This window comes from Podarcis vaucheri (assembly GCF_965113315.1).
Source record: "Podarcis vaucheri genome assembly, chromosome: 1".
Taxonomy (NCBI): domain Eukaryota; kingdom Metazoa; phylum Chordata; class Lepidosauria; order Squamata; family Lacertidae; genus Podarcis; species Podarcis vaucheri.
In genome coordinates, this window is record NC_138759.1 from 42410869 (window position 1) to 42437273 (window position 26405).

Below are 26405 nucleotides of genomic sequence, written 5' to 3' on the forward strand. Positions count from 1 at the left end.
ACAGAGATGACAGACAAGGACATTGGGTGTCACATTTTACCCACCTGGCTTTGCCGTGAAAGATACCAAGTCAGCTAAAGAGGTAAAAGCACAGGTAAAAATGTAGTGCAGCCTCACTCAACCAAAACATCTTTATTTTCACTTACGGTAACTGGATTTACTAGCAATTCTCATAGAAAACATACATTTTATTTCAGTTATTGTTATGTACTGAGTTGAATAGGATCCAAATGCAGCATTCTGATTGGTCCTAGAACAATAGGATCCAAAATGCAGCAGTCTGATTGGTCCTAGAACAATGCAGCAGTATAATTGGTCTGCAGGAGCCATCCAATCCAGCTCCAGGTGGAAGTGAATCTGCAACCTGATTGGCCTACAGGAGAATCCAGGAATTAGTCAATCACGTGCGGCCCATTGTGTAAATAATGTATATAAAGCAGATATTTTGGGGGAACTTTCATTCCTCACTACTATGAGCTGAATAAAGAGCATGAAATCCACACTCGACTCTGAGTATATTTCAGTTATGAAAGCACTTGCTTATGAAAGGTGAAATTAACTGACTATTCATTAACTAAGCTCCTAACTTTGTTTTAAAAGGAAGACTGAAAAGAAGAACGGTTTTTCTCTCATCTCCAAAGCAACCAAAGGGCTATGGAAGTCACACTCCTATGAACCATAAGCTTCTATTAGCACAGGATAGAAGACGCTATGATAAGCAGGGCCGACTGACATTCTTGGCAGCTGCCAAAGTGCCCTCAAAAAGGCCTACATTCAATGCTGGCCCTGGGGCCCTCACGCTGTAGGAGATGCCCACCATTTGCGATAGTTGCCCATATGCCGCTGGGCAAACTTTAAGGCTCTTGCATTGATTTACACGACCCTTGTCAACTTGGGTCAAGTATACCTTAAGGACTACCTAATTCGTTATATTCCGGGCCAATCACTGAGGTCTTTGGGGACGTCATCATTGCCATCCCCCCGTGACTCATACACACAGCTCATATGCATAGCAATGTGCACTCAATTCTATGAAACTTCCTCTTAGCTGAGATCAGAAAAGCTCCCTCCTCCTTGTTGAACTTCCAGCACCTGGTAAAATCCTTTATATTATTTCATTTTAAGTATGTTTTACGGTTAATTTTAAATGGTTTTATCTTTTCTATATCTTTTGTCACCTTACTGTACAGGCTATGGTGTTATGCAGTATATAAATGGTTGAGATCATTCGATATGGTTTAATTATCCAGAACTGCTTGAAGCAACGCTGCATCAAAGCCACTTTTAGGAACTAATATGGCAGGTGGCTCACAGCCACCTAGCATAAACTGAAGCACTCTGGTGGACACCAAGGCAAGGAACCTGTCACGAAAGGTACCAGTGCATGAGGAGGAACACCAAAGGACACCTGGCAAAAATGGTATCTGCCTGTATGACAGATCATACAATAATAATCACACCAAATACAGCCCAACTACCATGAATAGGGACCCATCAGCAACCCAATAAGCCAATGACTTCTGCTGCCTGCCTGAGACTGCAGGGCAGAATACATGCTTTTGTTCAACTGGGTAGGTTAAAAGTGGCACCGACTTTCTTTTCAGACTCTCTGTATCCTTTTAAAAGTGGTTTACAACAAGGCATAAGACAAGGAAGTCTGCATCAGCTCTCTCAGTCAAACTGTGTCACATAGCAAAAGTATCTTCTTCATCCAAATTATGACGCATAGCACATATTTGATTAAAAGACACAATGGATGTACTGTATCTTTGTACATTAAGTAACCACAATACTTCCTTCTTATGTAGTATCTTCAGCAAACTAGGAAACTGTTAGCGGTTTTCAAATATTTGCAGCTGACAAACATGTTATGCAGGACAATCAAATTAATAGCAGACTGTACCAGTGGCGTTGCATCCTTTTACTGGCACAGTCAAATAGTTGCTGCTGCTGCCAGGCGGGCAAGGAGCATGGAGGGTGTGCCTGGTTGGCCAACGTGGCCTTTGGCAGGTGCATCCCCACATCACTGGCCAGGCAGCCCTTCAGCGAGGGGGCCAGGGGCACAATGGCTAGGCCAGGCCTAGAGACCCCCGGCAGCAGGCACCCTCTCAAAATCATGCGCCTGGGGCTATGCACCCCCACTCTACACCCCTGGACTGTACAGAGTTTTCTCTGGACTTGGTGACTGGTCATCACACAAAGATATTAGATCAACGTAGTTAAAAAGAAAGAAGGATGCTATTTTATATACCTAACAAACCCATAGAATACTAAGGTGTCAAATTTCCCCATAAATCTATATGCATAATTGGTGGGTGTCAGTCATCAGGGCTTTTAGTTGAATATTTTATAATGGGATGCCATATCGCAACAAAATATTGGTTGCACCATTCAGGTTGTGTACTCTCTTAGTTAGTTTCTCAGATAAAGCAAGTGTCCACATATTCTGTTTCCATTGTGTGATGTGTAGATGATCAAGTTCTTTGCAGTTTTTTATATGGTTTTATTGCTATGAGTAGTTGTGCCACTACTAGAAGAAAGGTGGTAAGTTCCTTGTGTAATAATGGCATTTTTCCATCTCCGCCAAGCTAAGCAGTTGGCTCCTTACCCCTCTCGCCCTGACCTAGCCACTGTGATCCACGCGACGGTCACCTTCAGACTGGATTATTGTAACTCGCTCTACGTGGGGTTGCCCTTGAGACTGACCCAGAAACTCCAGCGGGTGCAGAATGCTGCAGCGAGACTCCTTATGGGGTCCTCGCTGCGAGATCACATTCACCCGGTGCTATACCAGCTGCAGTGGCTCCCAGTGGAGTACAGGATCAGGTTTAAGGTGCTGGTTTTAACCTTTAAAGCCCTATACGACCTAGGACCCTCGTACCTACGGGACCGCCTCTCCTGGTATGTCCCACAGAGAAACTTACGGTCTTCAAATAAAAACATCTTGAAGGTCCCAGGCCACAGAGAGGTTAGGCTGGCTTCAACTAGAGCCAGGGCTTTTTCGGCTGTGGCTCCGATCTGGTGGAACACTCTGTCACAAGAGACTAGGGCCCTGCGGGACTTGACATCTTTCCGCAGGGCCTGCAAGACAGAGCTGTTCCACCAGGCCTTTGCCCAGGGCACAGCCTGACTCCCTCCTTCGGCAATCTTCACGGAGCTCCGGCCCAATGGCTGCCATTGGTTTGATTTGAATTAATTTTATAATGAATGATTTTAGAGTATTGTGTTGTACTGTTGTACTGTTTTATTGTTGTTAGCCGCCCTGAGCCCGGCTTCGGCTGGGGAGGGCGGGATATAAATATAATTTATTATTATTATTATTATTATTGGATTGGCTACAATAATTCTGAAAGGAGACCTTGAAATTATAGTGCTCCCTAATGATTCCTTACCATCCTTTTAAAAAAGTGACAAGTGGGGTGCCACAGGTTTCTGTCCTGAGCCTGTTGTTGTTCGATATCTTTATAAATGACTTGAATGAATTGAGGGGATGCTCATCAAATTTGCAGATGACACCCAACTAGGAGGGGTAGTCAATGCTGCGAAAGATAGAATTGAGATTCAAAATGATCTTAACAGATTGCAGAACTGGGCCCAAATAAACAAAATGAATTTCAATAGGGACAAATGTAAGGTTCTGCACTTAGGCAGGAAGAACCAGCTGCACAAATATAAGTCAGGGGACATCTGGATTGGCAGTAGTACGTGTGAAAAGGATCTAGGGGTCTTTCTGGACCACAAGCTTAACATGAGCCAACAGTGTGATGCAGCAGCAAAAAAGCATATGCTATTCTAGGCTGTATCAATAGAAGTATAGTGTCCCGGTCAAGAGAAATAATAGTCCTGCTCTATTCTGCCTTAGTCAGACCACTACTAGAGTACTCTGTCCAATTTTTGACATCACAATTTAAGAAGGACATTGACAAGCTATAACGTGTGCAGAGAAAGGCAATCAAGGTGATCAAAGGTCTGGAAACCAAGCGTCAAGATGAACAGTTGAGGGAGCTGGGTATGGTTGGCCTGGAAAAGAAGCGTCTGAGAGGAGATATGATAGCCGTGTTCAGATATTAAAAGGCTGTCACATGGAAGATGGAGCAAGCTTGTTTTCTCCTGCATCTGGGCACAACTTAGTGATGATGCTTCTAATATTACTGATAATGGTAGAAGATGCTCGTGTGTGTAAAAAGGCAATCCATTTCATCTCAACTTTCTCTCAATGGGTGACAAAGACACAAGTGCTCTCAAGGATTGCTTTTCTTGGTACTTAGTCCCTTCCCTGCCAGTTTTTCATCTTTCTAGGTTCATCCTGCTTAAGAGGTTTTGCTTGCAGAATATTCTGGGACTATGTGAAAGATGCACAGTACCAGTCTTGCTTATGTAGCTGTCATACTTTCACATATACCATGTGGGATAGCATCATGGCAAAGTGTGTGTGTGTGTGTGTGTGTGTGTGCGCACACATATGTGCAAACACATAAAGCTGGTCAGGCAATAATTAAAGAAATGAGTGGCTGCCTTCATCCTTTCTTCTCCAGCTCACACTTTCACATACCCCTAATGCTTTCAGCATCCTTTCAATTCTGTGTCTCCCTCCAAACCATCAAATCTTCTTTTCTGTGCCCTCATGCTTCCCTCCCTCATCTCTTTCTTCACTCTTATCTTCAAATCAATGACACTGTAAAATGAGAGGTGTCAATGGCTCAAGTCAGGCTTGAAATCACTCTCTGGCCTGGATGTGATTCCTCTTCATCACATAAATTGGGGTACTAACCAGAGTTTTTCAGCTGGAAGACACTTCACACACATTCAGCACTTTTCCCAGATAATTTTGCACGTTCAAGGCCTGAGTCACGGCCTTCAATTTAGGTTCTGGGAGTGCCCTATTCTAAGTTGAAATTGCAGCCTGTTCAAGCCATTGCAAGGGCTATGCAGAGCTAGCCAACTAATATGCTATCTTTGTTTATTACCGCAAATCAACTGGTAAATGAAATGTACCGAAGGAGAAGGGACACAGGGTGTGGAATAGCTTGACGGAGGGCTGAAAATCTAGAAAACTCCAGTGGAACAGAAGACAAACACTAGAAATGTTTTGGGAGGGGGTTCCTGCTTTTTGGTCTGTGTTTCATTAGTTTTGGTGGGCATAGGTGTTTTGTATGTTTTTTGCTTTGTTTTAGGGGGCTTTGTGTTGAAACTGGGGACAGCCCATGGAGCAGACCAAATAATCAACTCTTCCAACAATTAAATGAAAAGACATTTTCACTTCCCACCATGCCCTCTGGAATCCACTTGCTAGGGAGACTCAACAAGTGGTATTCTTATTTTTATTCTTATTCTTCTTATTGGTTTCTTGGTTTACAAAAGTAGGTGCAATGTCTATTTTTTCAAGTTACATTTTCTACAGGTCAGTTTTATTTGTTGAGACATTAGTGTTACATTGGGGGGGGAAGGGGGGAGAGGTGGAGGGGGCCATGGTGGATGGGGGTGAGTTGGGTGGCGATGTTTCTATTTTACTTAATGTGTGTGTGAGGTTTTGTGTCAGCGTCATTTGTACAGGTTCTCTTTGCTATTTGCTTGTGTTCCTCAACAAGTGGTATTGATATTATCACGTATGGATGGATGTCGACTTGGGCTGATGAAACATTTCTGGAAATCTGGTAGCTAAAAAACCCAGGAAGCAGATGTGTCAGCTTTTGGAAGTGCCTTAAAATACGTCTACATCTGGTGGGGAAGAATGAAATTACAAAACGGCTGAGTGGTCTGGAAAGAGAGAACAGGGAGAAGTGATTCACTCTCTCAACACGCAAACTCTTTGTTGCATTTAATATAACAGAAGGTTCTGGGGGGAAATGAAGACATAATGCTGGGGTGCTCAATGTGTTGCCAATCACCCACCAAGCCCCCCTGACCCTCCCTATTTTGAGGTGGTGGTGGTGATTTAGTTAGGAGGGGGGTTGTGTGTTTGGCGCAGGGTTCTCTCCCCCCCCCCCCGGGTATGCATTTTATTGGTTTTTATTTGCTGCCTGTTTTTATTTTTTGGAGAGGGGCAGTTTCTGAGCATCACCAGTTTTTCTTCTCTGAAACCCGTGATGCTCATTTTTAAGCTTTCTAAATGCCTTCTGGGCTCAACACAGTTGGGGACTCCTCTACTAACACGCCTCCAGATATTGTGAAGACCCCTTCAAATAAAAGGCTTTAAAAGCTACATGGAAGGTAGCATGAAGAGACAAACGGTTTGTAAATTTTTTAGTAGGGAATGTGATTTTTTTAGTAGAAAAATGGCTAGAAAAAAGGAAAAGGATTAAGGAGCCCCTTCCCCTCACCATTCACTGTCCAGACTCATTGCAGAGTTGCTACAACTGAAAAGTCCAGTAAGAAATGGTAAGACACAGGTCCTGTATAATGTTTCCTTTGGTCCCCCTGATTCCCCCACCCCCACCTTGCAGTTTTTTAAATTTCCCTCATGTTATTTTCTAATTTACCCACTAGATGTCAGTAGCACATATTCAGTCTACTGAAGCTCAATGCCATTAAAATGCACCAGACAAGTTCTATTTTGCAAATTAGACATCCTCAAAACTGAACTGAAGGTGCTAGGCTGCCCAACCTTTCTGAAACAATGGCATTTGGTTTTTCTAACTTGTACAAATGACTTTATGCAAACCAGATCTAAGTAAAAATCAAGATGCATGGGATAATTACACTCATGACTGCTTTCCATGTATTTAAATAAGAACTAAGGGAAATACAGGGACGCGGGTGGCGCTGTGGGTTAAAGCCTCAGCGCCTAGGGCTTGCCGATCGAAAGGTCGGCGGTTCGAATCCCCGCGGCGGGGTGCGCTCCCGCTGCTCGGTCCCAGCGCCTGCCAACCTAGCAGTTCGAAAGCACCCCCGGGGGCAAGTAGATAAATAGGTACCGCTTACCAGCGGGAAGGTAAACGGCGTTCCGTGTGCGGCTCTGGCTCGCCAGAGCAGCGTTGTCACGCTGGCCACGTGACCCGGAAGTGTCTCCGGACAGCGCTGGCCCCCGGCCTATAGATGTGAGATGGGCGCACAAACCCCAGAGTCTGTCAAGACTGGCCCGTTCGGGCAGGGGTACCTTTACCTTTACCTTTAAGGGAAATACAGATACACAACAATGAATATAATGTGATATGTTAAAAACAAGTTTCAAATAAGTTTTACAAAGTAATAATAATAATAATAATAATAATAATAATAATAATAATAATAATAATATTTTACAAAGTACACTTTGTGGGAATGTTTGGAACTAATCGGTATTATTAGCAAAATAAATGGCTAGGATAATTTCAATCCCAGCTCCAAGAAAAATGCTTTACAAAAGAGGGAGGAAATGCTATATTGGATGGAGAGTGACTGGGCAAGCACAGAGTGACTCAGCCTCTTTGCACATGCCTGGAAAGAACTGCCAAAACTATTCCAGCTTCTACTGTACTAGCCACTCCAAAGTTTGGGTGGAGCGATTTAATTAACTGTCTCCAGAAAACTTTGTATTCCTGGATCAAACATCTGCAATGCAGCAAAATTTTATAGAAATGCTGTACCACCCCCCGCTCCCGCCCCCAACCACATGACAGAGTCTTTGGAATTTAAAGTGGGATCTATTACAGCCTTCCTTTGTATGGCTCAAGGTCAGGGCCGGATTTAGGTCTGATGAGGCCCTAAGCTACTGAACGTAATGGGGCCCTTTATATGTCCAGCTGTCCTTTGTAAACAACAAATTGTCACTGTTTTTTGTGTTGAATATATGCTATATGTTAATTTATGGACATATTAGGTATCTAAAGCCATGTGCACTTGCAGAATGTATGCACCCTATATATAGAAATGAGCAAACCAGTGATATTTTAGGGAGCAGGCTAGGAACCTACACAACACAAAACACTGTTGCTGTATGTAGGTTTTATTTTATTTGTTTTTTCTTATATTTTGGAAATATACATCCAGTTTCTTTCTTTTATTTTTTGGGCCCCCCAAGAGAGTGGAGCCCTAAGCTATAGCTTCTTTAGCTTATACGTAAATCCGACACTGCTCAAGGTCTTCAAGACAAGGAAGAAAAGGTGAAACCATTTTCTCTCCCACAACTAGAACTGTCTTTTGATTTCCAGAGGGCGCCCAGGAAACAATTAAGAAACAGCAAGAGGGGCCCACTCCGGAAAAGCTTTCAGGTTACAGACTCCTCTAACCCAGAAATAGTGCTTCAGGTTAAGAACTTTGCTTCAGGATGAGAACACAAATCGTGCTCCGGCGGCGCGGCAGCAGCAGGAGGCCCCCATTAGCTAAAGTGGTGCTTCAGCTTAAGAACAGTTTCAGGTTAAGTACGGACCTCCGGAACGAATTAAGTACTTAACCCGAGGTACCACTGTACTAGTAGAATTTCTGCAGCATTTTCTGTAGGACACATCTAATCTACCATTGCAGCTGTGGCCACAGCTAGGTTGCAGAGCACATGCTTTGTCAGGGCCTGGCCTCTCATGAGATCTTGCCGCAAGCAGGTGCCACTGCCTGCACTTCGCGAGTGACACTGCGCAATGCAGGTAAGGGAGGCTTTGCAGTGTGGAAGAGTAATCCCGTTTTGCCTCAAGCACTGAAGCAGAACGTGCTGCTCCTGTGCTTTGCGTTCCAAAAGGTCCCACGTTAGTTCAATCCCGGTTATTTCCAGACAAGGCATCCCAGGCAGCAAGGCTATGAAACAACTTTGGGCAGATATTTGAAAGCCATCACAGCAGGCAGACCTGGGTTAGCAGAGACAAGGGTCTGACTCAGCTGCACGTGTATTTTACACATCTCTCTACCAAATTCAAAAACACTTGTCCGCACCTTGAAAGCCCTGACCGTATGACAAAACAGCAATTAAGAACTCCACACTGGTACTTCTAAATGAATGAATGAATGAATGAAGAAGAAGAAGCAATCCTCGCATAAAAAGAAACCCAAGGTAGCTGAAATGGCTAAATTAATTTATAAAAGAATGAGCATTATAAACAGTAAAGTCCAACAAAACACAACATCAGACAAAGACAGCACAGTCATGATCCCAGTAGCTTAGGACACAAAGATGCTATAAAATAAGAACATTCTAACAGCTTTTTGAAAGGAGTCAGGGATATGGATTGCCATTAAAGAGGGAATTCTATCACTGAAGTGTCATGACCAAAAATGTCCTTGGTGTGGCACTAGTAGCCTGGCCACAGAAGCTGGCAGCAACATCATAATAATAACCTTCATCTTGCATAATAAAGAACAGAAATGGGGAGGGAAGAGGTAACCAGCACGTAAGAGTTCTTAAAATACAAATACTCGCAAGCAAATGCCTCAACAAACCAATGAGATCCATAGCAGATCACATAACACGTACAAAGAAAAGTTTAAAAATGGTTGTTGGTAGCTGTGTGCATTGCAATTTATGCTGTGTAATGTCTGGGTCAACTGATGGTGGTGGTGTGTGTGTGTGTGTGTGTGTGTGTGTACACTTATTGGCACCTTGATGTTTTATACCTAATATCCTCCAGGAAAAACTGGAAAAGAACAGGTTAATTAGTTAATTATTTCTACAGCAAGAGAAGCTTTGCATAGAAAAGATGCAAAGTTACTTTTGCATAAATGTGGAAAAAGCAGAGTAAACATTCTAGCTGACCTTCCCCACGGCCGCAACAAGTAAAGCTACAGCTACAATGCGTTCATTTTACAGAGGGCATTAATAACTTCACCAGTGGCTCATGTGCTCTCGGTAAGAATGTAATGAAAACGCCACAGCTGGGCATAGCACCTTGGTTTCTGTCTGAGTCAATATCTTGCTGTCTCCTTGTTTACAGGGGAAAAATATATTCAGCTGCCAGATCACATGCTACTCTAATTATCCTGTTTCAGTGCCAAACGTTCAAGATTACAGTACAGCAAATAATTACCACCCAGCTGGCAAACATTTAACAAGGTTAAATAGGCATGTCATTTACATGTTTCACACTCCTGTCACCTATTTCAAACAGAGCAGCGGTAATAATGAAACACCTACTTTGTTCCATAAAATCTAATCCTAATAATCCTATAAGACACATTCAGTTTAGGCACAAGTATGTTTAAGAGAATAAGGAATGTGTCATAGGCTCACATACATTTTTTACACCTTCCAAACACAGATTGGTTTTGTTCAGTACAAACCACAGTTTCCCATTACATGCACACCAACGAACTATGGCTTACACTTGCTCTAACCAGAATCAAACAAGCAATCACAATTCTGATGTGTTACCATCATCATCATCATTTCAGTTCATGAGGCCATCCAATTAATTCTGCATGGTTTCCTAATAATATTTGCAATGCCTCCTAGTTTGGTGCCATCTGAAATAACAAAAGCAAATTCCTACCACCTCCCCTAGATTACTAATAAAAATAGCAAATCTGAGGAACTTTATCAAGAAACTTTCCCTTTGACTAATCCCTTTGACAAATCCTTTGACTACTTCTCTTGAATTAGTGCCTTACTTTAACAAAGCTACATCGCACACAAAGTAATAAAACAGTATTCCGATGGCTCTTTTAAAATTTGAAACAGTGCTTCAGAAAGGGGGCAACTGGAACTGGAGAACTGCACAGGGGCTACTTATCCCCTTCATTCCTCACTTTAGAAAGTGCTGCCAGTGTGTCGTAAGTTTGCCTGTAAAGTGTACTGGATTCCTTGTCTATATTACAATCTGGTTATTGATACCTATATTTCCTAGCTTGACCTGGAAAGTGTTCTATGCTACTGTTTGGGGGTGGGTTTGCTCGATTCCCAAGGATGAAGCCTCATATTACTTTTGGACATATAACACTGATTCTGGCCTGACTGCACTAGTTGCCAATTACAGTGCTACCTCTGGTTACAAACTTAATTCGTTACGGAGGTCCGTTCTTAACCTGAAACTGTTCTTAACCTGAGGTACCACTTTAGCTAATGGGGCCTCCCGCCATCGCCGTGCCGCCACCACGCGATTTCTGTTCTCATCCTGAGGTAAAGTTCTTAACCCGAGGTACTACTTCCAGGTTAGCGGAGTCTGTAACCCGAAGTGTTTGTAACCCGAGGTACCACTGTAGTTTCTGGGCCCAATTCAAAGTACTAGTCTTGATATATAAAGCCTTAAACAGCTCAGAATTGCAGACCCCATATGAACTGACCCAGACCCTTCAGTCATCATCTGAGGCCCTTCTTCATGTGGCCCCTCCATGAGATCCAGGGATGGCAACATGAGGACAGGCCTTTTTATGCAGTGGCTGCCTGTTGGTGGACAGTTCTGTCCAGGGAGGTTCATCTGGCACCATCATTATACATATCTTTAGGCGCTACGCAAAAGCTTTCCTCTATAACCAGGCCTTTCACCTTTAAATATCTGTGGCCTTTTAGAAGTGGGTGTGATGTTTTTAATATTATTACACGTCGTCTCCCAATCTTCACACTTTCAGGTGCTTACCCAGGGTCTGTGTTTACTTTTGGGAAATAAGGCACAGCAGAGACTGTGGTGTCTTTATGATATATGGTTTATATAGGAAAGGGGGAGGGGTCCCCCAGCTTTACACTTGAAGAGCGTTTTTCCTCCTCCATAAATCACATTGTGAGTTATGAGGGGCCAATTCAAAACACAGCTGAAATATATTTTTTCTGTTATATACAGTTCTATTCTCAATATTTTATTTAAGGCCCTTTTGGTCTAATAAGAGGTTTCTCATTCACAACCTTGCTTTTCTTCCTCACACTGGCATAAAAATAGTGTTTATAGCGTCAGAGACTGTTGCCATGGAAATTGAGGTGCCATAGAAACAGCATGACTTTGCTGCAGGATGAAGTAACTTAAAAAGGCAATGAAGAAGCAGGGACTTGTCAATATACACAATTAATGAGGAAAATGCTACATAAAAGAACAAATGTGTCACGAATTGTATCTCAGTAAGATTATTTCCAACATTATCATCCAGTCAATGGAAATTGCTACTTTTCTCATTTTTAGTATAAGCTTTTTAAATGAAAACGTTTTTGCAAATTAGAACCACTGCTTTTGTAGCAAAACCCGCCCCAAAAGACCCTCCCCGCACAAATAGATATGAAAGCCTTTCAGTAGACTTGGAACATGACAATACCATCATCATTTATTGTTGACTCAAAACTACTGGATCATACTGTAGTATCATAAACATAACAGTGAAATAAAACATTCAATATTTTCACACTACCAGATAACATAAGTGAAACAATGGTACACAAATTTTAACACCCTTAGATTTCACTGTCAGTTTGCAAGTCTATGATGCCTCCTACTACACATTTTTGGGGCTCAATTTGATCTTTTAGTAAACTTTCTGATGAGAGAACACGAACTTAGTTTAGCCAACACCTCTGATCGATGTTTAGGATGATATGTAATTATGGCATCTGGCTTGCATAATGGATTTCTTCCTGCATTATCACGACTTCCCATTCTGCTCTTTCCTGCTGCAGACACCCCAGAGCATATTTGGGGAGCACTGCTTCCTCCCACCAGGGGAAAGGCAAGAGTGCTGAAGTGAGCACCCATCGCATATTTTGAGGGACCACTCCCTGCTTGATGTCCCCTCCCAAGCTTGTCAATGCCACCAGGCCATGGCAACCAAAATCAAGATAATGGAAACAACACGAGTTCTATGCCAACAACACCAAAATGCCCACCTCTGGGAAGCACGGCCCTTCCATTCAAAGGATTTATAAACAATATCAAATACATTAGGAACCGGGGGCTAGAGCAGCTTAGGAAAACAGCACAATCCTGTTTACAACCCGAGATGTGGTGAGGGAAAGAGAACAAAGGAGCTCTGTATGTGCCAGACAAGAGCTCAATGGCTCACTAAGGAAAAGTAGATTCAGTCATCACAGTGGAGAAAAAGCACACAAAACCTACTGAACACTGTCTAAAAAACAAAACAAAAAACCCCTGAAATTATTATTATTATTCTTTATTTGTTTCTGTGGGTCAATGGCCCCTGATAGAAAACTCTTACTCTAAAAAGAGCCTTTGGGAAGAAACTCAGGATGAATTCCTGGGGACAAACTCTCAAAGAAATGTTAACTGACTGTAACCTACCTCGAATGGGAGGACTCTGCCTACAACCTTGCTGCCTCAGATTGAGACTTCTGCTTGCCATACTTCTGACCCCTTCAACCCTCTATGCTGTCATGGAACCTTCTGCCTGACTTTGATGTCACACTTTCATCTGAGCCCTCTGATCCAGTGCCTAACCTCCATCCCATCTGTGACATCATCTACCGTCCTTCTGATCTTCACACATCCATGCCTGAAACGGCCCCCTAATGCTAGGCCAAAGCCTGACACACAGGCCAGGCCTCCCTTAAGCTAGCCTCTAGACCATGGGAAGGCAAACTAGCCCGGGGGCCAGATGTGGCTCAACTGCCTTCTAAATCTGACCCGCAGACGGTCCGGGAATAAGCGTGTTTTGACATGAGTAGAATGTGCCCTTTCATTTAAAATGCATCTCTGGGTTATTTGTGGGGCATAGGAATTCGTTCATTATTTTTTTTCAAAATATAGTCCGGCCCCCCACAAGGTCTGAGGGACAGTGGACCGGCTACCTGCTGAAAAAGTTTGCTGACCCCTGCTCTAGACACAGAAGCCGCATAATTATATCTACATTATTGTCTGGCCATAGCTGCTTGTGTAGGTTAGGAAAGTGTTAGAAATGAGTATTATCAGTCACTTCCAGATGACATGTTTATTGAACATACGTTGTGGTTTGTTTACAAGGAAGTTAGACAGTGTTGCATCAAGCTTTACAGTGCATTTTCCCATCACTTTCCTTACTGCAAAAAAGTCTAGTTTCAGGGAGAAGCAGGCATGTTGTGCAAGGGGTTCAAATCAATTTTAATTGCACAACCTGAATATGTCAGTACTGTATGTGATTGAATCCCACCCAAAAATAGGTATAGTCAGTAAGAATTATTTATGGCCAAGGGAAATATATTGCACATGAAGAGAAAAGGCTGTCATAAAACATTATTTTGAATACAGTCAGTGAAAGGAAGCACATCTCACATTCTCTTAGCAAGAGGAAAGACCTGTTCGGCAACTTTTGGCATCTATAACCCAATGAACAACTAAACAAGAAATCATTGCAGATTTGAGCACAACCATTGTGATAGCATCACTGATTCTAATGGGAATGAGAAGAATTCTATGTTTATGGATCTTCTGGATCAGCTTCAAGGGTAATTATACAGCAGTGAGAAGGTATCAAAAAGCCTCTTGTATGAAGAGCATGAAAGTAAAGTTTATACATGCTCCACCTTACTCATCTGAATATGGTACTTCTGTCCTGTTACGTCTTAGTCACCGCTAAATTCCCATCTCTTTCAGTTACTGAATGAGTAATGACATTACTTCAGAATCCAAGCTCTGAGCAAATTACAATACATTTGGTACGCTGATAATTTCCACTCAAATCACTGCACTCCAACAGCTGGCAGCATTGTACACAAGATCTACAGTGCTCCACTTTTCTCACAACAATAGGTACATATATTATTTTTAAATAGGAAAGTTAAGGGAAAGAATATTAAGAAAAGAAATAAAATGCCATAATTAAAAATGTGGGTTTTTAAAAGTCTGTACTTCCATCCCACCCACAAGCAACAAACACAGCAGGTAGGCAGCAGCACAGCTGTAAAGGCAACCCATTCAGGCTACTATTTAAAGGTAAAGGGACCCCTGACCATTAGGTTCAGTCGCCAAGGGAGCCGGCATTTGTCCGCAGACTTCCGGTTCATGTGGTCAGCACGACTAAGCCGCTTCTGGCGAACCATTTAGCAAGGATAATTTCACTCACAGTGGTCTCTCACTACTTCTGCCACCATCAGTCAAGGAATGGTAGAAACTGGGCCTTGCCCTCCTATTACCATGACCCCTCTCCTATGGTGGTCATCACAAAAGATGGAACCATATTGTGATGAGAGAAACTGTAGAAGAAAAACATGCACCAGGTAGGTCCCTATGTACTGCTTCATTCCTAGCATCATCATCATCATCATTATTATTATACCATTCTTCATCTGAGGGCCAGTGTAAAAACGGAAAAATACATAACATAATAACAAACAAAACAATACCCTGTCCCAAGTTTAAAAGTCCACAGATTGTTAATTTGCCAAAGGCCTGATAATGCCATAGGGCACTTATGAGGAAACGTAAATAGCCTATAAACAGAGAACAGAATAATTAATATTATTCCTTCTAAATTTTAACTCCCCCTCTGTCTCTCAAACACTATTGAGGAATCTATACGGCGTCAAAATTGATGTAGCGATTCGCTTTAACATGATCCTAACATCCCACATTTAAAAGCCTTTGCAAAGGATCATTCCGACACCAACTTGTATTTAGCATAATACAAACGCATACTATTAAGAAGTAAGCTGCTAATATGAAGGTTTGGCACAGAGATTGCCATAATTACACTTTATATGAGCAGAGAGCAAATATGTTTTTGTTCCTGTTTAACATGCCTTTGGATATATATGGTCGGACACAGTGGATTATTTCAAGCTATTTATTTATTTATTTATTTATTCATTCTATTTTCCCTACTTTTTTTTTTTTACCTCTGTTGAAATACCCCAGCTGGTTTGCCAATTTAGATGCCAGGCAAGTTGTGTAAACATGTTTTTTGGCAATGGAGATATGTGTATGTACGGTATATAAAGTAACAGCATGAAAAACAAAATTAGAATCAATTACTGTAAACCCTAACCAAAGCAGAATCTAAAAAAGACCAAAATGGCAGTTCCGTTGAAGAGTTTCAGGGATGAATAGCTATGTCTACATGGGATAATTTGTACAAACTCTCTAGCAAGGCAATGATAGGACTACTTCAAAATGTTATAAAGGGAGCTTGCTCATGAATGCAGAATTGTTAAATTAGCTTGGGGTACTTTTTGCTGTGTAGCTTGCCTACCTATTGCCATAAAATGCTTTTTAAAATCTCAACGACACAGTTACACTGAACATTCCTTTTCTTAATTAATCCATGGGTGCTTTAGTTGGGATCTCGGCACTGCAGGGGGTTGAACTAGATGACCCTCAGGGGTCTTACAACTCTACTCTTATTATTGACTTCTGTTATCAATACTGAAGAAACATCAAAGAAGGATATTTCCCCCTGCACTGAGGTAATGGGTTGTATTCAACTACCGGTAAGTCCTATTCAGACCAGACCCATTAAATTAATTAACCTGACTTAGTCATGATAATTAACTTCAATTGGTCTAATCTGAATGGAGCTAGTATTGAATGCCACCCATGACATGTGTAAAGAAAACAGGTATTATTACATTGTGAGTATAGTATTTATTTTACCACACTCATGTTGGCTGGGAAGCTTCTATACTAGTATAGACGGGTTTGTGACAGTCTGGATGGACCAGGCTATGCATACACCTGTTGAAAAGCTACCTGTAACAAAATTCCTACCTGTCAGCCTTTGAAAACTAATTACAGCACCAAACACAAAGCAATCAACTTTTTCTTTTGAGTATAATATAACTATTGTGAAAGAGCCAGTGCTAGAAACTGGATAACAGGTTCAGGTGGTGGTGGTGGTGTTTTTTAAATAGACATTTTACCATGGTATATTACCTGCTTCTGTATATTTTAATCCTACTTTCTCTTCTTCATCCTTTGCTTTGGGTGGTGGCCAGACAGTCTGCAGTCTACCGGGAGTCTTGTCATCCTGATCGGAAAGTACTGCATCAGTCTAATAAAACAAAAATATTTTAAGAAATATTAACATATGAAGGCACATGGCATTGAAAACTGCTTGTTTATAAATGTTAACAAACAAACAAACAAACAAACAAACCCAACAGCTTTTCCGCCTTTCTTTTTGCTTAATATCCAGTCAGAAATAAGTACTGGGAAAATGTGAGAGCTTGCTCACAATTTTGTGACATTTTAGCTAGTTCAATATACTACATTCTGGATTTTTTTTTATGACTACCTACAATTTCTGTTTGTTTGTTCACATACGATACGTCATAATGACTGAATGCTCTGATGTGCAACAGAGGTCAATAAAGGCATGGGTTTTTCCATTACCTTTATTGTTGGGGGAAAGCCATGGGCACTCCCCGCGGCACACTTGAAACGACCCACCAGTATTAAAGTGTATGCTCTTAATTCACTGTGACACCAGTTTCAGTGGTTCGAGTGACCAGTTAAGGCTGGCGAGGTTTAGGTTCAAATATCCATGCTGCCAATAAACTCAGTAGGTGACCTTGGGCCAGCAACTACCTTAAACTAACCTACTTCACAGGATTTTTGCGAGGATAAAATGTACACAGCCGTGAGCTTTCTTTTGGGGGGTGGGGTGGGGTGGGGGAAGGAAGGCAGGATTGGAATGCTGTTTTGATGTCATGTGTGGCTGGCAGACTGCTGGCTTGGAACTCAAGGACCACAACCCAAATGTCAGATCAGCCACAGATTCAATACCTTCTGGCAAATTAGGGAGAAATCCAAACCAGCACTCCTTATCTTGGCAGGGATTTATGGAATGCTGGGACCACTGCTGCACCTGTAGCCCTGCTGTGCATAGTGACTGGCAGAAGATGGGAAGGTCAGGCAGATCCCTGCACCAGTCTATATAGCTGGTGCAGTGATTGGGCCCAAACTGGGTCTGATGCTGCATGGATGGCTCAGAATCCAATGGATTCCAGAGGAGCTCAGCACTCCCCACCCATATAAAATCCAGCTCTGTGGGTTTCCAAGTGACGGTACATTCAGTGGGTAGAAGGGGGCTCTGTGTCAGCAGAGTGACGAGACTCTGCAGGCGGCAGGAAGCAAATGGAGGTCAGCGGGGCTAGCAGAGAGACACTTCTATTCAAGCCACACACTCATTCCTGCCTGCCACTCAAAAAGGGTGTGTTGATTGCTCTGCTAATCATCTCTCAACTTCAGTACATTTCTGAAATGGGAAATTTTCTGACAATTTCAGTGTGTTGTTATGAGGTTAGACATATTTTGAGGTTCCAGTTACAGATAGGTAGCCATGTTGGTCTGCCATAGTCAAAATAATTTTCATATTTTGAGGTGTTATCATATTTTGCATGATAAAGGGACTATGCAATTTATAAATAATAACCCACATTTCAACAATACCGTTCTGAATGCACAGAATTCACCAATACAGCTTAGTATTGTGACGCTGGGTGCTGTCGAAACAGGCATCCCAGTCTCAGAACGGTAATGCTACGCTTGGGTCTTTTCTATCCAAAATAAGCATTTTAGTTTACCCAATTAGTATTTTGCATTAGCCCTAGAATACAAGAGTATTAATCAACCTACTGGTTTTGTGTCAGTTGCTCCATCACCTTTAGACCTTTCAAATACTGCCTTCAGTGATTCTTTTTCATGTCTCATTTTGCGTTTTATCGCTTCTAGCTCTGAAGTATCAGCAGTTGTCTCTTTTTTGGGAGGGCGTGTAAATAAAGCTTTAAATGCATCCAATGCAGATTCAGCGGGGCTTGGTTTTGCCTCTTCAGGGGTGGAGGATGCTTTTCTCACTGAAGATTTGCTTTCTTGGCCATTCTCGCTGCTGCCAGAATCACTGGACACCTCACCAGAATCTTTTTCTTCATTTTTAGGCCCTAAGAGATGAGAGAGTTGTTCTAGAAAGGTAGGGGCCGCTTTGGGCTCTGCTGGTCTCCTCTTAGTTAACTGATCAGGTGCAATACTGGACTTTTTAACAGGCTGTTTTAATTTAAGCATAGCCAAGTCGCTGTCTTTCTGTTTGATTTCAGTGACAGTTTCCTCCTGATCTGAAGAGAATCCTTTCTTCCGTACACGTAATCCACTGAAAAAAGCAGGAAGCTGAAAGGTCTTTTCATTCAAAGATGGTTTTTGGATGGATGCCGTGCTGGAATTGCTTGCAAGAGGTCCTTTCTCATCTACAGACCCCTGAGTATCTTCTCCAGTGAGAGACAGGCCTGTATCATTCTCATGTAGTGTATCATCCATTTCTGTTGAATGAAGCTGAGAACTTGGTAGAATCTGCTCTGTTTCACCTCCATTTATAGTACCATCTATTTCTCTATATCCTTCTGTTTCTGGCTCTTCTTTATTTTGGTCATTATCCTCCAAAGACACAGTACTATTTAAAACAGATCTGTTTGCTATATTTTCATCACTGTTAAGATCTGTAGGCTCATTGTCTGACTCTGTGTCACTTGTTGCATGAACCAAAGTACCCTGAATAAGAATGGCATCCTTGTCATTTTGTTTGCCAAATTCAGACAAAAGAGAGTGTAGAGAATCTGAATGCGAAAGAGAGGGATCATTCTGCTCCTGCAGTTCCAAGTCATCTGGGCCGTAACTGTCAGGCTCATAGTCATCTGGGACAATGGTAGTGTCTACAAAGTCAACAGGTGAGCTGCCGTAGACTTCATAATCAACATGGTTGCCAATATCATCCTCAAAGTTACCCAGGGCAGCATCAGCATCAAAGTCAGTTGGCACCCAGGCACCCACTCCTGAGTCAACTGGGGCAGTGGCATCAGCCTCAAGGGCAAACATGTCGCAAGTACCGGATTCTGAAATTTCATAAGCATTGTTTGGGCTTTCAGCCTGTGGTATTTCTGCAAGTTGATGATCTCCATCCAGATAATCATCTCCATTGATTCTGCTCCTCCCTTCCTGGTTGTCAGCATGGCTACTGATATCATTGACATTTCGAAATCCTTTAAGAACAGCTTGTTCTTTTGAAGTGCCTGGTTGCAGTTTAGCCGTAAATCCAAAAAGGGCTTTCATAGAAAATTTTGTGTAGAGAGTTGGGCCTGGTTCAGCTTCGGTTGCCCCCTCTAGACTGGAAAGCTCATTATGGTCTGAAGTCTGATTTGCTTCCATGTTGGGCAAATCACAATAATACTTATTATATTCCCAGAAGATATCAGTTCGTTTCTATATGATTACTCTCAGGGAACATCTTTCATTCAGTCTATTACATTAAAACACCACAGAGAGAGGCAGTTTTTCACCAGATCACACGCTGCTCTTTCTAACAATGGTCTGAAATGCACATTCCAGCCAAACTTTACAACTTGAACAGAGGCGAAACGGGAAGATTTTGCATCGTGTTGCATACCATAAAAACTTCCCAACTTATTATTTACACAATGGGCCTATTTTTTGTCAACGCAAATCTGCTACAAACTCCACCGCCTGTTGCACTAAGGCTTACTGTTCTTTTCTGCTACACTCAGCCTTTTTACTGAATAGAAATAGCAGTTAACAAGACAGATCTCTTTCTCTTATTCTCTCTCTCTCTCTCAACAGAACAGCTGGTACTTGCAGTTTGCTACTTCCTCATGCCGGCCCGAGAATCAAGGGGAAAATCGTCAGCAGAAAAACTCCTCAAAAGTTTCTTGAAAGGCACCCCACGGTGGTCAAAAGCTGCTTTGAGCAAAGTCGTCGAAGGAAGGCAAGATCAGAAAGCTGGAAAATCCCAAGCAGAAAGAAATGTTTCCAAATCTTCAGACACACACAAACGAGCCTTCTTTTAACTTCTGGAGATTCCTAGTTGCTGAGAAGTCCCAGTTAACGTTGCTGCCCTTGAAGCTGAATAATCATAATAAAAAAAAAGAAAGCAGCACTCTTCCGCTTTTGCTTCAGGTTTCTGTCTGGAATGCAGATTCCAGCCAAGGAGCACCAACCAACGAGGCTGGTTTCGTGTTGCTGCGTCTTAAACTCTGCACAGCCCTTTCTGCGGACCATAAACAGGTAAGTTATCAGACAAGGTAACCACACCCACGGATTAAAAACAAGGTAAACAGCCACTGCCCAGAACTCGGCCATTAACTCTGCAAAGAAGAGAGGGGTGGGAACATGCACGTCCGCTGTCTTATCTTCCAAAGCGATTTCTCTTAATTCATTTTTTTCTTAATTCCCGGGTTTCTTTGCATCTTAGATCTCTGCACCTATCTTATTTCCTCAGTCTAGGAGAGGGGGGAAAAGAAAAGCGCACGGGTAGAAGTCCCAGAGGGGGAGCTGGGTTACTCCGCGGCAGCAAAAACAGGTAAGAGCCGGTGACCAAACTAGAAAACTCCAAGTAGAAAACTCTGTGTATAAAAAGACTTAGAACCAGCGAGTCAAGGAGTAGCTAACTTAGAGGTAAGTTGCTTACAACGCCTCTCCCCGCCCCCCACCTCAATTCCTTTTCTGGCAAATAGCCTTATTCAATGTTTTATTTTTTCCCCCTGTGGGTATTCAGGCGTACACATACCCCTAAAAAATTTGTTAATCATCTAAGTTTGGCCTCATTGAGGGGCAGTATTTCAATATGGGTAGGAAAATGAGAGTACCCCTAGACATTTTTTTTTCAGAGAAAAAAGCACTGGCCTTATTAGAGGATTTCTAGCGTTTAAAACTGGAAGGCTGCAACCTTCTGCCCACTTTCCTGCAAAGTGCTTCGTGGGATTTACTTCTGCGTAAGAGTGTATAGGATTGCACTGCAAAGGTTTTCAAAACATACAGTACTAATCACACCAGAGGGGGGTGGTTATTGGTTTGTTGTGTTCTTATTTTGTATTTTTATGTTGTGAACCGCCCTGTGGTCTTCTGATAAAGGGTGCTATACAAATTTAATAAATAATAATGATACTAAAGAAAGCTCACACCAGAAATCTATCTAATCTAGCATCCTAGCTCAGATCCTAGTTGTCCTGAGAATGGGACAGAGTTCATGTTTGTGGAACAGAAGATTTCCCTCTTCCCCCTCTGCTCTGATGTGCAAATAAAAACTTTATTGCTCCTTACACGAGCAGAGAGAGCTTAGAAGCAGGCGAGAATGGAGACAATAGCCCCATGTTTTTTCCTCCTTGATTGGTAATCAGAAGTATACTGCCCTTAAATATAGAGCAAGATGAGTTGGGATTCATAACAGACCCTTCTCTGAGGTTACACCTAAGTTATGGAGCTCTCAACCTCTTGTCTTAATAAATTAATAATAATAATAATAATAATAATAATAATAATAATAATAATTCATTTTCCAGCCATCTGGCTGGGTTTCCCCAGCCACTCTGGGAACAGAATATTAATATTAATATTCCAACACTGCCAACACTGTTTTTTTCTCATGTAGGTATTGAATTTGACAGGCTGAAGCTTTCAGTTTGTATGTTGTTCATTTTCTAACCATTTTATTGTTTTTTCTTGGGCTGAGTAACTGGGAGGGATTTCTTCGTTTTACAATTGCTATTAAACTTCCCTGAGTACTGAGCACACAATGGAAGAATAGTATATAAATCTTCAGAAACGAATAACTGAAACAAACATGGTTTTGGCAATAAATTTCATCAGTTGGTCACACTAAGTGAAGTGCTTCCTCCTCTTTGACCTGCAGCTTTGCCAGCCATTTATACTTAGTAGCCCTGGCCTGTTCAGGTATCATTCAGGTTATTAAAAGCATACCCATTTATAACAGGAAAACTCCAGACTTCCTCATTTCAGCATGGTGTTTTCAATCTAAACAGGCCTGAAAGACCTTTTTATTTAATTTATACTCTCCAGGCCTCAACTGCTAGCTTTCCAGATGACTGATGCAATTCTCAAGTTGTTGAAGGGGGACACAGGGAGATCCGTAATGAAATCAAATCTGTAACTCCTCCAATGACAGCCTTCTAAAAACAGTTGGCTAAGGGGACTACAGTGGTACCTCGGGTTAAGTACTTAATTCGTTCCGGAGGTCCATTCTTAACCTGAAACTGTTCTTAACCTGAAGCACCACTTTAGCTAATGGGGCCTCCCGCTGCCGCCACACATTTCTGTTCTCATCCTGAAGCAAATTTCTTAACCCGAGGTACTATTTCTGTGTTAGCAGAGTCTGTAACCTCAAGCGTATGTAACCCGAGGTACCCGTGTATACTTAAAGCCCTGAGTTGCAGATAGTCATTGAGTTTTAATAAACCATAGAAGAACAAAAGCAGCTTGGATTACACAGTTCCGTGTCAACTTTGATCAGTAGATAAATATTTTCAGGAATATTAGGGCAGTTTGCCTGTGTTCTGGCAATCATCTCTCAGCTTAATAAAGCCAGATATGACTTCATTTGCATATCATGGCAAGCCAAACTATAGCTTACTGGGTCCACACAAACGTGAACACATCTGGCAAGGAACTCCCACCTCTGTTTTTACAGCAATCATTGGCTACTACAGCTCATGATTAGCAAGGCCAGAGCTTAACCACAAGCCTGGGTTTGGTTGACAAGCTGTGCCAAAAAAATGTGACCCTCAGATTGAAAAGATTTCCACAGCCCTGTGCTTCATGGCATGAGAAAATCAACCGTTTGCAGTAGAAAAACATCTCAACTTGGTCCTAAAGGAATGTGTGAAATGGCCCAGAAGTTTATTTAATAAATAAGAATACAACCAGGCCTTGGACTAATATTCTATGGCCTTTTAAATGGGTGTGAGAGAAGGGGGTTATTGTTTTGTTTTTGTTTAACTGATTATTTTGTGCTTTTATACTGTATCTTTATGTTGTAAACCGCCCTGAGATCTTTGGATGAAGGGCGGTATATAAACTTAATAAATAATAAAAATTAGCTGAACCTCTGCTTTCCAAGGTGAATGTTCTCCTGGAGTGGAAATCCTCATTATTATTTTCCCCTCCTGCCATTATGTTCTCTGTACGTGCATAACAATTTCTTACGCTATTTACACTGTAGTGACTGCTTTGCAATTGCAATGACTCTGGTGACTTTATTCATCTGAGGCATGGTCAGCTCATGTTGGCAGGCGGCATACCATCAAAAGGTAGATAATTATAGTGTAATTGTATAATGTGCTTTTATATTTAGAGCACTACTCTGTCTTAAATGGAATAGCCAGGAAGAAGGTAGTAAGTCTTAATTTTTGTTCACTAAACAGGTCACAGCTCTCCATACAGTCAATATTTAAATTCATAATCTACTTTCTGAAATTCCTTTAGCTGAAAATGGAAATATGGAATGTGTATGGAATACCAACTCAATGGATGCTTTGCAACTGTCTTGGGTAAGGAATGGTGGATTTCCCAACGTAGACAACAATGTCATTGCAAATATATAGTTTGCCACCACATTTCCTGAAGGAACTGTGACTCACTTTGGTCAAACCCTCCCATTTCTGTGTCATAATCTTTGAAACTAAACATCAAAGGCTAGGATATAACTATACTTCAATTATAGCTAAATGCATCCTGTATTCAGAAGGACCAAGTAGTTTAATGTTCAGTTAATAATAGTGAACTCATGTGGTTTGATTTTTCTGTTTGGAAGCAAAATAGGACAACCCCCAAACAGTGGAGCGTTTCCTACATACTCTCCCCAGTATGAAGAACAGAATTTGAAATAAAATAAATGTTTAAAAACAAACCCCAAATGGCCTGACAATAACCTATGAGCTTTTTATGGGCTTAAGTATGCTGCAAGCTGCCCAGAGTGGATGGGGAAACCCAGCCAGATGGGCAGGGTATAAATAAATTGTTTTAAGTGTATCTGGTTTTGTTTGTGTTTTTTTTAAGTGTTTTAAATTGTTTAATGTGCAAATTGGTGTGACACAGCAGTTTAGAAGGAAAACATAAATTGAAATACAGTCATACCTCAGGATAAATACGCTTCAGGATAAGTATTTTTGGGTTGTGCTCCGCGGCGACCCGGAAGTAACGGAGTGCATTACTTCCCGGTTTCGCCACTCGCGCATGCGCAGTCAAAATGACGTCACGCGCATGCATGGAAGCAGCGAAACGCGACCTGCCCAGTCGCGTCTTACGTTCTGTTCAGGATGCGAACAGGGCTCCAGAACGGATCCTGTTTGCATCCCGAGGTACCACTGTAACAACAACAACTATTATTTTCATATGTGCAGAATCACAGCTTTGGCTGTACAGCCCTATAACCATTAAGAGGTTTAAGCTTGCTATAATAATCCCAAACACCAAAGAAGCAAGCAATTTGAAATATAAGCAACAGGACTGTATTAAAGCTGTGACCTGAAGATACACTGTCAACAAGCAACTCTAGAAGTACCATCAATCAAAACTTTACTTTTTTTTTTTTACATCTCTCACTAATTATTTATAAATTTTGCTTCATTTTTGGATCTCTGTTTTGTGGATGTGACACTTCGTGTAAATATCTCTTTCTTTTCCAGGCTCTGCAGGCGCACACATTTAAAAATGCAAAAGTAGGCAAAATATTTTAAGCACAGTTTATTGTTTACAGAGTTAATAACAAATAAATTGACAAACAGATTCAATTACAAAATAATAATAATAATAATAATAATAATAATAATAATAATAATAATAATATATCCCGCCCTCCCCAGCCAAAGCCGGGCTTAGAGCGGCTAACATCAAATGTATAATACATTAACATAAAATCAGACAATCAATTAAAATACATCCTCAAATCAGATCAGGATCAGAATAAAACCCAATCAGATGGCAACCCGCAGATTAGGGTTGGGGACCTTAAATGCTCACCAGGCCCAACTGTTTGTGCTGAACTTATATGGGCCTGTGAGAAAAACTGGGAGGCCACTTTCATGCAAGTTCTTATGAAAGGGGAGAGGGAGTCAGACTGAACCCTGGCCAAAGACCTGGCAGAACAGCTCTGTCTTGCAGGCACTGCGGAAAGATGTCAAGTCCCGCAGGGCCCTAGTCTCTTGTGACAGAGCGTTCCACCAGATTGGAGCCGCAGCCGAAAAAGCCCTGGCTCTAGTTGAGGCCAGCCTAACCTCTCTGTGGCCTGGGACCTTCAAGATTTTTTATTCGAAGACCGTAAGTTCCTCTGTGGGACATACCAGGAGAGGCGGTCTCGTAGGTACGAGGGTCCTAGGCCGTATAGGGCTTTAAAGGTTAAAACCAGCACCTTAAACCTGACCCTGTACCCCACCGGAAGCCAGTGCAGCTGGTATAGCACCGGGTGAATGTGATTTCACAGCAAGGACCCCGTAAGGAGTCTCGCCGCGGCATTCTGCACCCGCTGGAGTTTCTGGGTCAGTCTCAAGGGCAGCCCCATGTAGGGGAACATTGCTAACTGTTGAAAAGGCAGGGCCTATCACTTAAGTCTGTGGTGCTATAATGTAAGTAGATGTACAAGTGATTTATCAAAAAGCAACAACTGCTAACTTTCAGAATAGGGTGATAAAAAACACAACAAACTAATTAATGAACTCATTTCAGGTTGTTTTTTTTTAAATTTAGCTCGTAACTGCCTACAACGTTAGGAATCACTAGTAATAAAGGAATATCCAATTTAGCACCAGTTATTCATTTCCACCATTTAACTCATGTGTTAAAATACTAACATAAAAAGCCACTCTGTAA

At 41.8% G+C, this 26405-nt stretch overlaps 1 protein-coding gene and 1 long non-coding RNA gene across 10 annotated transcripts in view; one reads left to right on the forward strand and one right to left on the reverse strand.

Moving 5' to 3' along the window:
• Positions 1–26405, reverse strand: part of FMN1 (formin 1) — a 156558-nt gene that overhangs the window by 88437 nt on the left and 41716 nt on the right. For 2 of the 4 annotated variants that reach the window (XM_082239370.1, XM_082239371.1), the window contains one exon: positions 16677–16794. The exons of 1 other annotated variant lie outside the window; for it this stretch is intronic. In XM_082239370.1, coding sequence (XP_082095496.1) covers positions 16677–16794 — 118 coding nt within the window. Of the gene's footprint in view, positions 1–16676; positions 16795–18380; positions 20369–26405 lie in introns of those variants that run through there. One more of the 4 variants, XM_082239373.1, reaches the window with a different exon arrangement.
• The window catches only part of LOC309542642, a 33145-nt gene continuing 6790 nt past the window's right edge, over positions 51–26405 (forward strand). For 3 of the 6 annotated variants that reach the window (XR_014224331.1, XR_014224334.1, XR_014224335.1), the window contains exons 1-3: positions 19511–19614; positions 20367–20810; positions 21025–24088. This is a non-coding gene — a long non-coding RNA (uncharacterized lncRNA). Of the gene's footprint in view, positions 1096–5174; positions 5310–19510; positions 19615–20366; positions 20815–20997; positions 24089–26405 lie in introns of those variants that run through there. The other 3 variants (XR_014224330.1, XR_014224332.1, XR_014224333.1) reach the window with 3 other exon arrangements.